Source organism: Pan troglodytes, chromosome 1 (assembly GCF_028858775.2).
Source record: "Pan troglodytes isolate AG18354 chromosome 1, NHGRI_mPanTro3-v2.0_pri, whole genome shotgun sequence".
Lineage (NCBI taxonomy): Eukaryota > Metazoa > Chordata > Mammalia > Primates > Hominidae > Pan > Pan troglodytes.
In genome coordinates, this window is record NC_072398.2 from 3588785 (window position 1) to 3604712 (window position 15928).

A 15928-nucleotide genomic window follows, 5' to 3' on the forward strand; every position below is an offset into this window, starting at 1 on the left:
GAGGCATCACAGTTTGAATTTCTATTGCTTGAAACGAAAAGAATTCCCTTCTTCCTCCTTTTCCCCTCCTCCCATCCCCATTCCAGAATACACCACCTTCCAGGACACACGTTATCCAAGAATCTCGCCTACCCCTGGTGCTTCTCACCTATCTTAACAGGGGCATTCTCAAAGAAGACTAGGAAACACTGGAATTTTGAAAGATATGACGTTTCTCCCTCTGCGGCAAAGGCAAAACAAAGAACGCCCAGGTGTTGCCTCCAATGGAACAGCACGGCCTGGAAGGGCAGACGACTTTCTATACGACCTTGAGCAAAGCCCCTCACTTCAGCCTGGCACAGAGAGGAAAAGCCCAACTTCCTCATCACATACATTCAGGGGAATTCTCTCCAGAAGCAAAGGATGCGTGAGGTCTTTGGAGAGGGGTCTGTATGAGCACACGTTTTACATATGCCATTGTGATTCACGCATATGAACTAATTGCAGGGCAACCGCATGCAGCACATCAAAGCGCTAAAATGGAAACACAGGCGCAGCCTTCCCTGGCTGCTATACCGTCAGCTGTCCTCACCATGCAGTATGAATACTGGAGGAATATTAGCGTATACTCAGTGAAAAAGAAGGAGGGAGAAAGCTCACCAGGAAGCCAATTATCTGGGACAAATTTCAGCCTTATCTGCCATGGTAAGCCGGAGTGATGGCCATAATAACAGGTATTTTTAGTTTGAGCTATCTACCTGAAGAATGATTTTTAACTCTTTCTGATAGCAACTTCTGGAATCCTTAAGGATAGAGACCATGTTTAACTCATCTGGGTATCCCCAAAGTAACTAGCACATAGAAGATACGTAATACCTGTCTTCTGAATGAATCAATGGATGACCAGATGGACTAAGAGGTGACGGATAAATGATAGGGACAAGCAGGGAAAAAGTCATATAAGGACTGTGCTATTCTCCACATCTTTGTGTTTTTCAGTTCAGGGAGTTCTGTCTGTCTGACATACGGCTAAGCATTTTCAGGGATATGAATGCAATAGGAACAAAGATTCCCACCCTCAAGTAGCCTAAAGACTCAGTGAGGAGAAAACCTAGACCCATAAAGCGGTGACAGCAACAGAGTGGTGAATCGTTAATGAGAAAAATCTGGGCAAGGGATGGTACATGATACAAAACACGGAGAAAAGAGGGGGCTCAGTAGGGGACAGGGGTGGGACACTAGAGGAAGAAGGCACTTAGCCAGATCTGGAAAAGTAGGTGGGTTTGGACACAAGAGATAGAGAGGTCCATGAAAAAAGGAAAGTAAAAGCCGAGGCCAGACAAGGAAGAAAGCCACGATGGGTTCCAGAAATGCTCCCTCTCCCAGCAGTGTCCCCACAGACCATGGCTCGATAAATACTCACAGCACATCTCTTTACACAAAAGCTGAAGTTTAAACATCTCTGTGGTCACTGTCTGGTGCTCTAGACACAGAATTCTCAATGAAATGGAATCACCCGGGTGCCTCCATATAATCTGGGATGGGACTAACCAGCCCATCGGCTCCCAGGGTGCTGTCCCCGCCTTGGCTTTGGCTCTCAGTTCTTCCTATTCTGGAGTAGGGCTAAAGGATCATGGTTTTTCCTCCCACGGAATTTAGGACTTTTTTTGTTTCTTTTGGTCTTTTCAAAGTCATTTTGGGTATTAATGTACTTTCATCGGTGTGCTTAGGGCAGGGAAACATAAGTCACACGGCAATCCATATATAAAAATCCATAAAAAATATTCATATATAAAACAACACAGTGACAACCACGAAGCTATCTGAGATGATGAGGGAAGAGAGCCTGGGACTGTCAGCGGCAGAGGACGACGACCAGCCTCAGCCTCCACCACAGCCCCCTGCCTGCCACCCCGCCAAGGCAGCTGCAGCACGCCAGCCAGGAACATTTGCTTACTGTACCTCTTCTGAAACCAAAATGACCACATAAGGTGCCTATAGAGAGACAGTCTCATGCAGCCATCCAGAGGACAGGTTCCAGAGTTGGCATTCATAGCCCAGCTCCACCACAGACCAGGCATGTGATGCTGGGCAGATTCCTTAGATCCGGTCCAGCTTCCTCCAGTGTAAAAGAGGAGTGGTGATGGTGGAAGCTTCCCACAGGGGTGTCATGAGGATGGAGCCTTCTGAACAGTGCTTGGCACAAGATGAATGGCTCATATGTTGTATGATTTGGAAAAGAACGGTAGAAACAAACATATGGTGTCACCCCATCCACTCTGAAAAGCGGTGTCACCTCTAGGAATTATTTTGCCCTCTCTGAATCTCAGTGTTCTCATCTATGGGCAGCATCTAACAAGCCCCTGCCTCCCCGCACTGCCCCACTGCCTACCTCTCAGGGCTGTATTAAGAATCCAGGGAGGCTAGGTGCGGTGGCTCACACCCAGAATCCCAACACTTTGGGAGGCTAAGGCGGGTGGATCACTTGAGGCCAGGAGTTTGAGACTAGCCTGGCCAACGTGGTAAAACCCCATCTCCATAAAAAATACAAAAATTAGCCAGGAGTGGTGGCATGTGCCTGTAATCCCAGCTACTCAGGAGGCCGAGGCAGGAGAATCGCCTGAACCCAGCAGGCAGAGGTTGCAGGGAGCCAAGATCGCCCCACTGCACTCCAGCCTGGGCGACAGAGTGAGACTGTCTCAAAAAAAAAAAAAAAAAAAAAAAATCCAGGAAGATGACATAGGTGCAAGGGCATGGAAATTGTCAGGCCTTATACGGATGGGAAGGATCATCACAACAGAATGGAAACCAGTGTCATCATTCCATTCATTCCCCTAGTGCGATGGTAATGTGTCAATTTGGCTGGGCCCCAGTATTCAGATATTTGGTCATATTTCTGTGGAGGTATTTTTTTTAGATGAGATTAACATTTAAATCAGCTGAGTTTGAGTAAATCAGACGACCTTCCATAATGTGGTGGGCTCCATCCAACCAGTTGAAGGCCTGAATAGAACCAAAGCTGACTTTCCCTGAGCAAGAAGGAATTCTGCTTGTCGGCTGCCCGCCTTTGGACTCCAGCTGCACCTCTTCCCTGCGTCTCCAGCCTGCCCGCCAACCTCCACAGTCACAGGAGTCCAGTCCTGAAAATCAGTCAATCCCCCACCCCCACTCCACACACACACACACACACACACACACACACACACACACACACACACACACACACACATCCTGCTGGTTCTGTTTCTCTGGAGAACTCTGGCTAATACACCTAGTATTTACTGAGCACCTATGACAGTTGGGCACTGTGTAGTGCTCTGGATTCAAAGAGGAACAAGAAGGACATGGCCCTGCCCTCATGGAGCTTACATTCGATAAGGAGACCCACTGAACATGGAATTATGCAGATCAGTCATCTAAAGAGTGATGAATGCAATGAGGAGAAACTTTGGGGGGTTACGGAAGCACACGAGGGGGCACCCAGCCTGGATAACCTGGGGTTGGGGAGGTTGGCAGGGAAAGCCTCCCCAAGGAATTGGCATTTCACTGATATCCACAGGATGGACAGGAATCAGCCAAGGGAAGGCTGTGCAGATCCACCCTGGGAGCCTCCAGACAAGAGCCAACTTCCTTCTGGGCTTCCGGCATCCATTCCTGGCCACACTTTCACCATCTGTAACACTTGTAACAGAGCGTGACTGCAGGGTCGCGTGGCGTGGACATGCAAATGGTGCGTTATTTGTCCTCCAGCACCTCTGAGCCCCCTGTAGGGTGCTACTTTGCTACTTTTTCACTTTTTATAGAATGCGGAACAAGGTAGGGGAAAGGCCAAGCTACAAACCCTGCTCTCTGTTTTTCCGATTTCCTATGATTAGCTTTCCATGGATTTCTATAAAAATACCTCCCAGCGAGTATCTTACTGATTGGATTTTCAAAACATTGTCCTTCACTGAAAATCTTCTTGTGCAAATATGATAAAATATTTTCTTAAAATGTTTAAAACAGGCCATGCGCAGTGGCTCATGTTTGTAATCCCAACACTTTGGGAGGTCAAGGCGGGTGGATCGCTTGAGCCCAAGTGTTTGAGACCAGCCTGGCCAACATGGAGAAATCCTGTCTCTACAAAAAATACAAAAAATTAGCAGGGCATGGTGGCTAATGTGGTCCCAGCTACCGGAGAGGCTGAGGTGGGAGGATCCCCTGAGCTCAGGAAGTTGAGGCTGCAGTGAGCCGTGTCAGGGCCACTGCACTCCAGCCTGGGTGACGAAGTAAGACGCTGTCTAAAATTATATATTTACATAAAACAAGGAGCAAATCAAATGCATGATGACGGGACAAAAATGACTGTCCCTCAGCTCATCATGGGCTAAGGCATTCCCCAGGGCCCTTTGTCCTGCTTCCCAAACTTGAGGGAAAGGGGCACATGGCCAGGCTGCAGAAGGAAATAACCTTTGGGGAAAACAACATTCTCCTTTTTCCTGTAGAAACCTGAGAGTTTCCATTGCTGTAAACTCTTCTGGGCTTCCTGCTTTGAAGCTCACAAAAAAAGAGCTTGTAGCAACTTAGTTACTAATGACAGTCAGTGAGTGAGGAGTTTACAAATTGGTTCCACACTGCCTGATCCCATTCTTGCTTCAGACCCCAGGACATACACGCCACTTTTCCAGCATGTGCCTGGCCCCCAGCAGCTCCTCCACCAATACTGACTGCACCAATCTCACTGCATGGTCTCAGTTCTCTGCCTTTTGCCCCAAGCTGGCCTGAGCTGCTCCAGCCTAACCACTGCGCCGTGGGTTTTCAGGGTACATACAGAAAGGGTCCTAAATGTAGTGCCGACGCTGCTGCTAGGGGAAGGGGCAGCTGAGCATTTACGGCAGGGTGCTGGTGAGGAGCCAGGGTCGGCCTGGGAGCAGCCAGGATGGAGCAGGCAAGAGCACTCTTTTGTAAGGCATGCCATTGTGATCTCACACTCCAGGAGAAAAGAACTCAGCGGAAACTGAAGAAGCTAGCATTGGAAAACAGACCAATTTTACCATCACCGATTTCAGCGAGAAAATAACTTTATTAGCTACAGCTGGAACAGAGCTCCACTAACGAATCCACCCAGCATTCACTGTTGTTGCTTAACAGACCTCAAATGAGCTACAAGTGGACAAAATTGATATCTGAATCCTTGGTTGTGGCACAGAACACAGAGGCAGACTGAGGGAACTGGAAAAGAGATTTGGCAGGAAATTTGTCTCTAGCACTCGGTGCTACTGTAATTGTTCTATTTTTGGTTGTTTTTCCTGTAATCCCAGCACTTTGAGAAGCCGAGGCGGGCGGATCACCTGAGGTCAGGAGTTCAAGACCAGCCTGGCCAACATGGTGAAACCCCCTCTCTACTAAAAAACAAAATTAGCTGAGCGTGGTGGCGTATGCCTGTAATCCCAGCTACTTGGGAGGCTGAGGCAGGAGAATCGCTTGAATCTGGGAAGCAGAGTTTGCAGTGAGCCAAGATCGTGCCATTGCATTCCAGCCTGGGCGACAGAGCAAGATTCTGTCTCAAAAAAAAAGAATGTATCGGAATTATTCTCCCCCTCCATAATAATACATTTTGGTTCAATGAAGCATTAGAAAGGGATTCAAATATTTTCTATTTGATACGAACGATTCAGTAGGCAAGAACAGCATTTCCTATTCTGTTTGAGGCACAAAGGAAAACTTTCTAATTAACTCAGCAGTTTGGACTCACCATTTCTTTAACATAAAATATTTCTATCGATCCCATTTTAATGGGATAATTATAACAAATCATGCTTAACTTTCCTTTCATCCATTAACAAGAGAAAGACTATAGAAAGATAAGATGCTGGGAATGTTAGCTTAAAATATACCTACTGTTTCCATTCTCCTGATATCAGTAATGGACTAATTGTGCTGAGCTTAACTAAAATGTGGTTTTTGGACAAAGACTGATCAAAAGCCCTATTCTGGCATTATAATCCATCTTATTGCCCTTTGGTTAATTGAGACAGTGGCATTTATTCCAGAGAGAATTCCCTCATTTTATCTCATGTTTTTATTCCATAAATCAGGATGCTAATTAGGAATTACAGGTATTCCAGGAGGCCCCAAGGCTGTCCACCAATTATGATAAAGGTTGCTAGCTTTTAAAAAGTCCCCTTATAAAAATTATCTTTCTTCTCCTCCTCCTACACACTTACACACACACGTGCACACACATACACAAGCCTACCATCTCCATTTAATACCTTAAAATAGAGCCAGCAGAATTGAGATCAAAAGTTGCAAAGTGGGGCAGGGCGCTGTGGCTCACACCTGTAATCCAAGCACTTTGGGAAGCCAAGGCGGGTGGATCACCTGACGTCAGGAGTTGACCAGCCTGGCCAACATGGTGAAACCCCGCCTCTACTAAAAATACAAAAAGTTAGCCAGGCATGGTGGCGGGCGCCTGTAATCTCAGCTACTCGGGAGGCTGAGGCAGGAGAATTGCTTGAACCCGGGAGGCGGAGGTTGCAGTGAACTGAGATTGTGCAATTGCACTCTAGCCTGGGCAACAAGAGTGAAACCCTGTTTAAAAAAAAAAAAAAAAAGTTGCAAAATGGGAGGAAAAGATTACGAATCTCTTATTCAAATTCTGATTAACAGTTTTCCACAACAAATCATCTTTTACATTCAAAAGTTTAAACTTTTGTCTTCTCCCACATAAGTGGGTTGACAAGTTAGTGCCTCTTGCTGGGCCTCAGCTTCCTTACATGCAAAATGAGAGGACAGGACAAGAAGGTCTTCGAGAAAATTCCTCAGTGAGGAATGTGGACACTGTTTCCTCTTTGCCAGCGTGTGGCATGAAGCGTCACCTTCTTCCTGATGTAAAACCCCGGGACAACTCGCACCCTGGGAAGAGCAGGTGGAGCCAAGGACCACTGGGTTCTGGTCACGTCCATGTTTTCACTGTTTCTGCCTCATTTTTGCAGCTGCCTCTTTCAGGACGGACCCTACACAGTGCTTAGCGCCCCATCAAGACTTCACACGGACTGTATAGAATTTTTTTTTTTAAGTTCAACCACATTGTGTATCCTTTCTAGCACTGAGCTGGCACTGAAAGGGTACAAAGATGAAAAGAACATGTTTCCTCCTCCCAAGAAGCTAACAACCTAGTGACGGAAACTGAAATGAACATTCCACTAGAAACATAAGGGGCTGAATTCTAGCTTGCCCATAGATACGTCTTGTGGAGTATATGTACACATATCAGTGCCTGGAAGGCGTCAGGTCCCTGAAACTTAAACAAAAATGTGTTCAGAAGAGCCTGTCTACTCATATGAAGCAGGCAGGGGAAGTTCAGAGGAGTAGGAAATGCAGGATCTCCACGGAGAAAGTGGATGCTAAATTCTGTTTCTCTACTTGCACTCTGAAAGCTCAAGAACAGACCTGGTATATAAGATAGGAGACTCTGGGCTACAGGACCAAACCAGTCCTCCCTGCTCACTCTGGGTCCTTTCATCCATTTTGCTCTGTGTAGACATCTCTGGCCAGGAACGCCAGAAAACGAGTATTTTATATGTAGCGATATGCCATCCTATCATAAATCTGATCTAATTAAACCAAAATGTGCTGCTTACCCCTTCTAGTTCTCCATTTGATAATGAAGACAACAGAAAATGATATCCACACACCCTCATCAGCAGAATTAAAGGTAATCATATTAATAATGAATGAAAATGGCTTCACACTTTTTTTTTTTTTTTTTTTTTAGATGGAGTCTCGCTCTGTCGCCCAGCCTGGAGTGCAGTGGTGGCGATCTTGGCTTACTGCAACTCCGCCTCCCATGTTCAAGTGATCCTCCTGCCTCAGCCTCCCGAGTAGCTGGGATTACAGGTGGCTGCCACCATGCCTGGCTAATTTTTGTATTTTTAGTAGAGACAGGGTTTTCACCATGTTGGCCAGGCTGGTCTCGAACTTCTGACCTCAAGTGATCCACCCGCCTCAGTCTCCCAAAGTGCTGGGATTACAGACGTGAGCCACCATGCCTGGCTCACACTTTCTTTATACACGTCCTTGGGATGACTTTCCTGTCCAGTAACCTCTAACGGAGAATATTCTCCTAATAGTTCCCACTCTTTGCAAGAATGGGGAGTGCTAAGTTCAACAGTGGCATGGCATAGAAGAAAGCCCCTGTGACTGAGGTCTTTCAGGTTTGCCCCAGAAATAGCATGGCCCTTCTGGCAGCGCCACCTGCGCTTCCTGAGCTCCGGGCGCCTGGGGTGGCGCTAGCAGCATACTGCGCATGTGCGGTCCAGCGGCTGGCGAAATCTACATCCGTGGGAAAAAAGAAACCGCGAAGATTAAGAGTCAGAACATTTTCCCCAAGTCGCCTTTCTCTGGAGGTATCGGTTGAAGGAAGGCTCAAAATAAGAAATAAAGGAAGAAAGGGAAAACAACCACCACCCTCAACTCTACGTAAGCTTAACTACGGAGTTTAACGTCACATGAGTTAATTTCCCAGAAGAGCTAACAATTTAATTTACAAAGCTATCAGGCTAGCTATAGTGATGAATAGGTATTATTTATGCCGTTCCCGCCCCCTCCAACAGTGAACCAAAATAAAAGAGAACTCACAATTTGCTTTTCCCAACTTTAGTGTTTAAGAATGAAGTTGTGAGTGTAGTGGGATCTAGTGGGATCCAGAATCTACTGGGATCTAGTGGGATCCAGAATTGTCTATCACATTTGAATTCTTTATGAATACTTGAAGTAAAGATGTTAATTCTGGCTCAGAGCTTTTCTCTTTCGTCATGCTTCAGGATGAGGAAGGACAGCAATAATAATGAGGAATTGGACAATCTGTGTGTAAATAAACTGCACCTTGGTGGGCTGAAAGGCATGAGATTTTCCCCTAGCATCACCTCCTGAACAAGAGAGAGCTATCCCCACTGTTTCTACTTGTTGACTAAGTGAATAACAGCTACCGAGTACCTTTTTTAAAAACAGTATTTTAGGGAGGCTGAGGCCGGAGAATCACTTGAGCCCAGGAGGTGGAGGTTGCAGTGAGCCAAGATCGTGCCATTGCACTCCAGCCTGGGCAACAAGAGTGAAACTCTGTCTCAAAAAAAAAAAAAACAAAAAAAAACAAAAACCAAACAAACAAAAAACCACAGTATTTTAATCTAATTTTAAAAATCTTGTTTTCCTCTTCCTCTAAGAAGAATGTAAACTGAACAGAAATCTTGTCTTTCTCTTCCATACAGTGTCACAAGGAGTTAGTAACTGAATGACTTCTACCCTAAAAGGGTAAAAGGTTGATTGTCATCTATCCAGTATGACTGTCACCATTACCATTCTCACTTTTAAAAATGTTGATGCACCATGGTGTGGCTGCAGAGCCATATACTTAGCAAGTCAAACAGATAACATGCTTTGCTCTGGAAGCTTCTAACCCAAGACAGAAAGCTCTGACATTAAGCTGTGACATACTAACAAATGAACCTTAAACATGGATGTTAATTAATTGTGCAAACAAATTTCATGAAGAACGTTGACTGACTTAGGAGAAGCAACCGTTTTCAGACAGATTAGAATCATCATTTACATATAAGCCAAATCAGTGAAATATGAATGGGGACTAAGCTGCTTTGATCCACTAATCATCTTTATCTGCTTATTAAGAATATCTCTATAAGACTACTTAGTAGCATAATTTGTTTATGTAACTTGGAAGTGAGACAGAATCATTTTAAGCCTACAATCCTGACTTTTCCTTAAATCAGATTGTCCTTCATATTGGCCCAAATTGGTGAGCTTTCTAAGACTGACTGGAATAAAGCACTAAGTTATAAGTACCTTAAGGACAGGTGCTCTGCCTTGTCCATTATTTCAAACCTAAGCCTACCGCTCAGCACAGTACCTGACACATAGTAGGTGCTTAATAAATATTTGCTGTGGGCCGGGCATGGTGGCTCATGCCTGTAATCCTAGCACTTTGGGAGGCCGAGGTGGGCAGATCACTGGAGGTCAGGAGTTTGAGACCAGCCTCGCCAAGATGGAGAAACCCCGTCTCTACTAAAAATACAAAAATTAACTGGGTGTGGTGGCGCATGCCTGTAATCCCAGCTACTTGGGAGGCTGAGGCAGGAGAATCACTTGAACCCCGGAGGTGGAGGTTGCAGTGAGCCAAGATTGTACAACTGTACTCCAGCCTGGGGGACGGAGTGAGACCCTGTCTCAAAAAAAAAAAAAAAATTGCTGTGTATCAGGAAATGCTCTAGGGGCAGAGGATCCTGAGATGGTTTGTGTGTGTGTGCGCATGTGCGTGTGCATGCCTCAACTCCAAGTACATGGAAATTACCTCCATTTCTTCCATCACCATGGCCTCCAGAAAAGCTTTTGCCTCGAGAGGTGCTCAGTGGCCAGAAATGACTCCCTGGTGGTGGCTGGGGAGTGGGATTGTTGCTGGAAACAGCAGGGAGTGGGAAGGAGGGAAGGGATGGGATAGCACGCCTCCCTTCTCCCTCATTCTATGTATCTATTCTTGGCTGTTATTCCCCTTCCTCTCTCAATCCTGACTCTGAAAAGTATGTCTTTCCCCACTGGACAAAGGCAATTGGTTCCCAATGTTATTTTGCTACCACTGCAGTTCCATGACACTCTTGTCTCCACCCCAAATTGTCAAGGGTCATGTTTATCTAGTGACAGCCAGTGATACAGTAGGAAATAAAATGGCCGAAAGGTCCTGACTTCTTGCCCTGCTTCTGGAGTCACTGGAAAACCTGTTACCTTCACTGGGCCTCAGTTTTCTTATCTACTAAATAAGAAGTTGCTCTACATAAACCCACGAAATCCATTCCTATGGAGGAGGGTCTCCCAGGTTTCCAGAGGGAGGTGGTGGGTGGCTGAGGCTGAGGGGCAGTGGTCGGGCTGGGTGACAACACTCTCACCTTCAGGGCCATCTCAAGCGCTGGAGATTCCTGCTCCCCTCCTCCACTCTAGGAGACTCCAGGTCAGGTTTAAATAATCAATCAACTTGCTTTTGGGAATTCAATCAAACTTGTCTACCTCAAACCCGCCGATTTATATATAGCGCCAATTATTTATGTTCCATATTAAACTCCACTGTATTTCTTGGTGATATTAAAATATAAATTATGCAACAGATAAATGGATGGAAATTTTTCCACATGGGTATAAAGAACTGCTGTTCCTAATGATGGTGAGATATCAGTGGAGGTGAAGAAAGCAGGAGTCTGGGAGGATGGGCCTTCGCTGAGGTCAGACAGTTTGGCACCATATGGTAGGGCAGAGTAAGAGCCTGCTGAAATGGAAGAACCAGATGCTCTGTGCAGGAAGAGGCAGGGTCTTGGTAACTTCTCGTTTTTCTTTTTCTTTTTCTTTTTTATTGAGACGGAGTCTCGCTCTGTCGCCAAGGCTGGAGTACAGTGGCGCAATCTCTGCTCACTGCAGCCTCTGCCTCCCAGGTTCAAGCGATTCTCCTGCCTCAGCCTCCTGAGTAGCTGGGATTACAGGTACGTGCCGCCACGCTTGGCTAATTTTTGTATTTTTAGTAGAGACGGGGTTTCACCATGTTGCTCAGGCTGGTCTCGAACCCCTGACCTCGTGATCCGCCCGCCTCGGCCTCCCAAAGTGCTTGGATTACAGGCGTGAGCCCCCACGCCCAGCCAACTTCTTGTTCCAATCATGGTACACATTCTCTCCAACTGTCACTTCCTCCCCCTCACTGTTACCCATGCCCCAGAAGCCTGAGCAGATCAGGAGGGTGGCCTCAGCTGCCACGTGGCCACTGGTCAGATGGAAGCCACACCTTCTCTTATGTTCTGTGACCCCAGACCGATGCCCCGCTCCACGACACAGTCTCATGGGTGAACTCAGGGCTTTGATTACATTTTGGATTGCAAATCAGTGAGAGAGATATCTTTAATTTTTTTAAAAAAAGTGTGAAATGCAAACTTTAGTTTACTAACAAGCATAACTCCTCATTGTAAGGCCCCTTATCTGTGGTCACTACATATGGTACATCATGAAATCAAGATTGGACCAGTGTCCTTTGCCCTCTAAACTATTTTTGTGTCAGTGCTGGGTCATCCCGCTGGCTGGGATACTCTTTCTGCTGTTTTGGTCCCTGGCCTCGGCACCCTGATGTCCTTGTCTCAGAATTCCAGGGAGGTCATTAGGGATAGAGGGGGAGAGGTCGGAGCCACCTGAAGATGCATCCACATCAGCCCTTTTAGGAACCACAGACAAGGCCAGTACTGTAGATGCAGGAGGATGGTTTCTGATGTGCTTCATTTTGAGGTGCCCTGGACAGGGCTGTACTGGGGTACGTGAGCACCCCAGGCTGGCTGATCATCTGGCACCTTTTCAAGGAGATACCACTTAAACATTTGCTCACACTTATTCAGAAGAGAACTGGCTTAGAGTACAGGAGGGGAAGGTCACTGCACTGACAGCTTGATTTCACTGTGTCCAGGGCAGTTCAGCTCCGGCACTGAAGTTCCAAATCCCTCTTTGCAAAACAAGAGCCCATGAACACTTAAAAGCAGTTCAGATGGTACATTTTATGTTACCTGTATCTTACCACAATTAAAAATAAAAAATGTAAAAAAGAATAGAAGATCCCAGCAGTTACTTGGACCCACCCTCCTTAGAAGGCAGCGAATCAACCATCCACGATCACACCCGTGTGCCCCTGTGGCGTACCATGGCCCCTCCTCAGGGGCTCCCACCCACTGAGTCCTCTCCTGGACAGGAGTCCTGGTCCACACTGTTTTTTCCACCTGCTTCCATGTCCAGTGATGCTGGGGCAGGCCCTGTAGACAGCCCAGGCCGCCGCCCTGCCTCCTTGGGTCTTACTTTGCTGCTGGGCCTGGGAAAGCCCTCAGCTGAAAACTGTCTGCCCTGCCCACCACCAAGGAAAGCTCCAGGACTGGATGCTTCCCCTCAGAGGAAGCACTGCTCTGTTCAATGTAAGTTTTCAAAAAATAGAGACACTCTGTGGCCCAGGCTGGACTGCAGTGGCACGATCATTGCTCACTGCAGCCTCTAACTCCTGGGCTCAAGTGATCCTCCCTCCTTAGCCTCCTGAGTAGCTGGGACTACAGGCATCTGCCACTGTGCCCAGCAGACTTTTAAATTTTTTGTAGAGACAGGGTCTTGCTATGTTACCCAGGCTGGTCTTGAACTCCTAGCCTCAAGTGCTTCTCCTGCTGTGGCCTCCCAAAGCTCTGGGATTACAGGTGTGAGCCACAGTGCCTGACCTATTCCATGTAATCTTGAAATTTAAACTCTTCTTGGGAAAAGTACCACATGAAGTTAATACCTTCCCAACAAGGTGGTGAGATTGAGGGTGGGAGAGCATGGAAGGACACGGGAGAAACTGGGAAAGGTGAAAAGAAGAGAGGGTAGAGTGTGTAAGGGGAGACTCCAGAGAGACAGAGGCCTTCTGAGGCCCAGAAACCCAGGCATGACCGTGTTTGGGTACCCAGGGGACTGGCAGTCTGCGAACTGAACAAGTAAAATCTAAATCCGCACAGTTTAGTAGTTGCTCCGGAGCTTCAGCAAGACTAGCAACGCCGGCCAAATGAAGCCCAGGGCCGGAGTCACGTTAAGTCTGTAAAGGAGCAGTGAGGTCGTGTGCACCACTCCTACTTTTGATAAAAATAAAAAATTAAACCGCCACGTCTTTCTTTCACTACATGTTTGTATAAGCCCTGGCTTATTCACCAATGATGAGTAAACCGTAAGTTACTTCACCCAAACGCTTTTCTCGGAAGGGAGAAAGAATTTAGAAATGACATTTAAAAATAAAGTGATCCCAAGTGTAGCTGAGCAACAGCTTGTAAGCACGATCCTACATCTCTTCCTGAGCATTTGTAACAATTCGAAATCGCACTTGTTGGCTAGAAAGGCAAGACTGCAGCATTCCTCACAATCCCCTCGGTGGGCTGGTTCAAAGCAGAAGTCAGGATTTCTCTGAAGAGAAGGCAAAAACTCGAAAGTGTCACAGGGAAATTATGAGGCCTCATTACGTCTCATTTCTGTACCTTGTGCTGTGGCCTCCCTCGGTCTCCTGCCCCTGCCTCGATATTTTGTGCCTTTGTGTCTTTTCTTTAAATGGCTACGATTCTGTCAAACAATGCAAAGCTGATTTTTCCCACCAAAAGCAAATCAGATCTCTTACAATCTGAAGGTCTTAGTTTACTACTTAGTGTATGCAACCCATGACAATTTTCAGGACTTTCAAATGAATTTCATCTTGCCTCCTTTTCTCCCTGGCACCGTCTTATTTTAATACATTGGAGGCCTCATTTTCTTCTTCCTGAAACTTGATCCAGAACCTCGCACACTGGGCAAATGGCAGGGACGGCGGATGGTCCTACCTTGCCGAGCCCCGGGGTGTCCTTCACCTTGTTGACAGCCCTCAGCAGACAGGGCGGGGCTGGGGGAGGGGAGGTCTGCAGAATCCCACTGAAGCTGGTTGCAAAGAGCGGTGGTTCAGCAGCGGAAGAAGTGGAAGGCCGATGTTTCTTCTTTTTAGAAGACAGATTTAACTTCTGGGCAGCTCTGGAGGGGAAAAAGGAACAATAAGGGGAAAATGATTGTACAATCAGATATGCTAGGCTTACTTCGTTTTCTTTCTCTTAAAAAACCCCTCGTTCTTTCTGAGGCCTAATCATTCCTTCTCTCCTCCTGCTCAGTGTCCTCTGTAGCAGTCCCTTACTATAACAGAGTGAAGTTAACGAGCTACCCAATCATTTATACGGCAAAAGGAAAAACAAAGCCATAAAATAGCAGGATTCTGCAATCACGATTTACAAAGAATTATGTGTTATCCACCAACATTCAGCTTAAGCAGGAACAAAGCTGGGCATCTTTGGGGATAAGGGCACCCATTAAGTTCATCACTCCACAACTGCTCTGGCATAAACTCAGGTGCGAGAGACCTCATGAGCTAATTTAAAAACTCTAACACCTTGTAAAATCCAAACCAGTCTGATGAAGAACGATGTGGAGACCTGTCAAGGCATGCTATGTACAGGGCACTGGAAGAAAAACACAAGCCCCAGTGCAACAGGAAAAATCAAACTGGTTTTAGAAATATACCACCAAATCAGAAGGTGAACTCCAACCAGGGTGCAGGGCGCTGAGGCTATGGGCTGCTCACGTAGATAAGAGGATATTGTGCAGGGAGGTCTTTAAATACAAAATGCAATTCATGGTCAAGTGCAAGGAGTAAGGGATCAAAGCACTGAAGGGGGCACAGAGTGTGAAGGCAGGGAAGGGTGGGAGGGGAGGCTGCCGGCATCATTAATGACATAGGCTCTCCCAAGTATCCTGGAACACTTAAAACATGATAATCTTGGCCAGGCGTGGTGGCTCACACCTGTAATCCCAGCACTTTGGGAGGCCGAGGCAGGTGGCTCACCTGAGGTCAGGAGTTCGAGACCAGCCTGGCCAACATGGAGAAACCCCGTCTCTACCAAAAATACAAAAATTAGCCGGGTATGGTGGTGCATGCCTGTAATCCCAGCTACTCGGGAGGCTGAGGCAGGAGAATCGCTTGAACCCAGGAGGCGGAGGTTGCAGTGAGCCCAGATAGCGCCACTGCACTCCAGGCTGGGTGACAGAGTGAGACTCCATCTCAAAAGAAAAACGAAACACATCCATGATAATCTTATCACAGAAAAGAAGAAGAAAACAGGGGAAGGGGCAGTGTGAGGCAAAGGCATTTCACAGACTCTAATATACTCATTTCTGGATTAATTCTTGATGTTTACACACTAAACTCTTATTCTAAGGATTCTAATTTCCTCATCAAATGTTTGAAATGTTTGAGCTGCTGCTTAAAATGAAAGGACCACCCTGACTTTATTCTACTGATTAAAATCTTATAATTCATCCAATGTTCTTACCAGTTGCAGAACACATCACGAGA

General features: G+C 46.5%; 1 protein-coding gene across 2 annotated transcripts in view; it reads right to left on the reverse strand.

Moving 5' to 3' along the window:
- KIF26B (kinesin family member 26B) overlaps positions 1-15928 on the reverse strand; it is a 565489-nt gene that overhangs the window by 157519 nt on the left and 392042 nt on the right. For both annotated transcript variants that reach the window (XM_514315.8, XM_016941996.4), the window contains one exon: positions 14373-14556. In XM_514315.8, the coding sequence (XP_514315.4) occupies positions 14373-14556 (184 nt within the window). The remainder of the gene's footprint in view (positions 1-14372; positions 14557-15928) is intronic.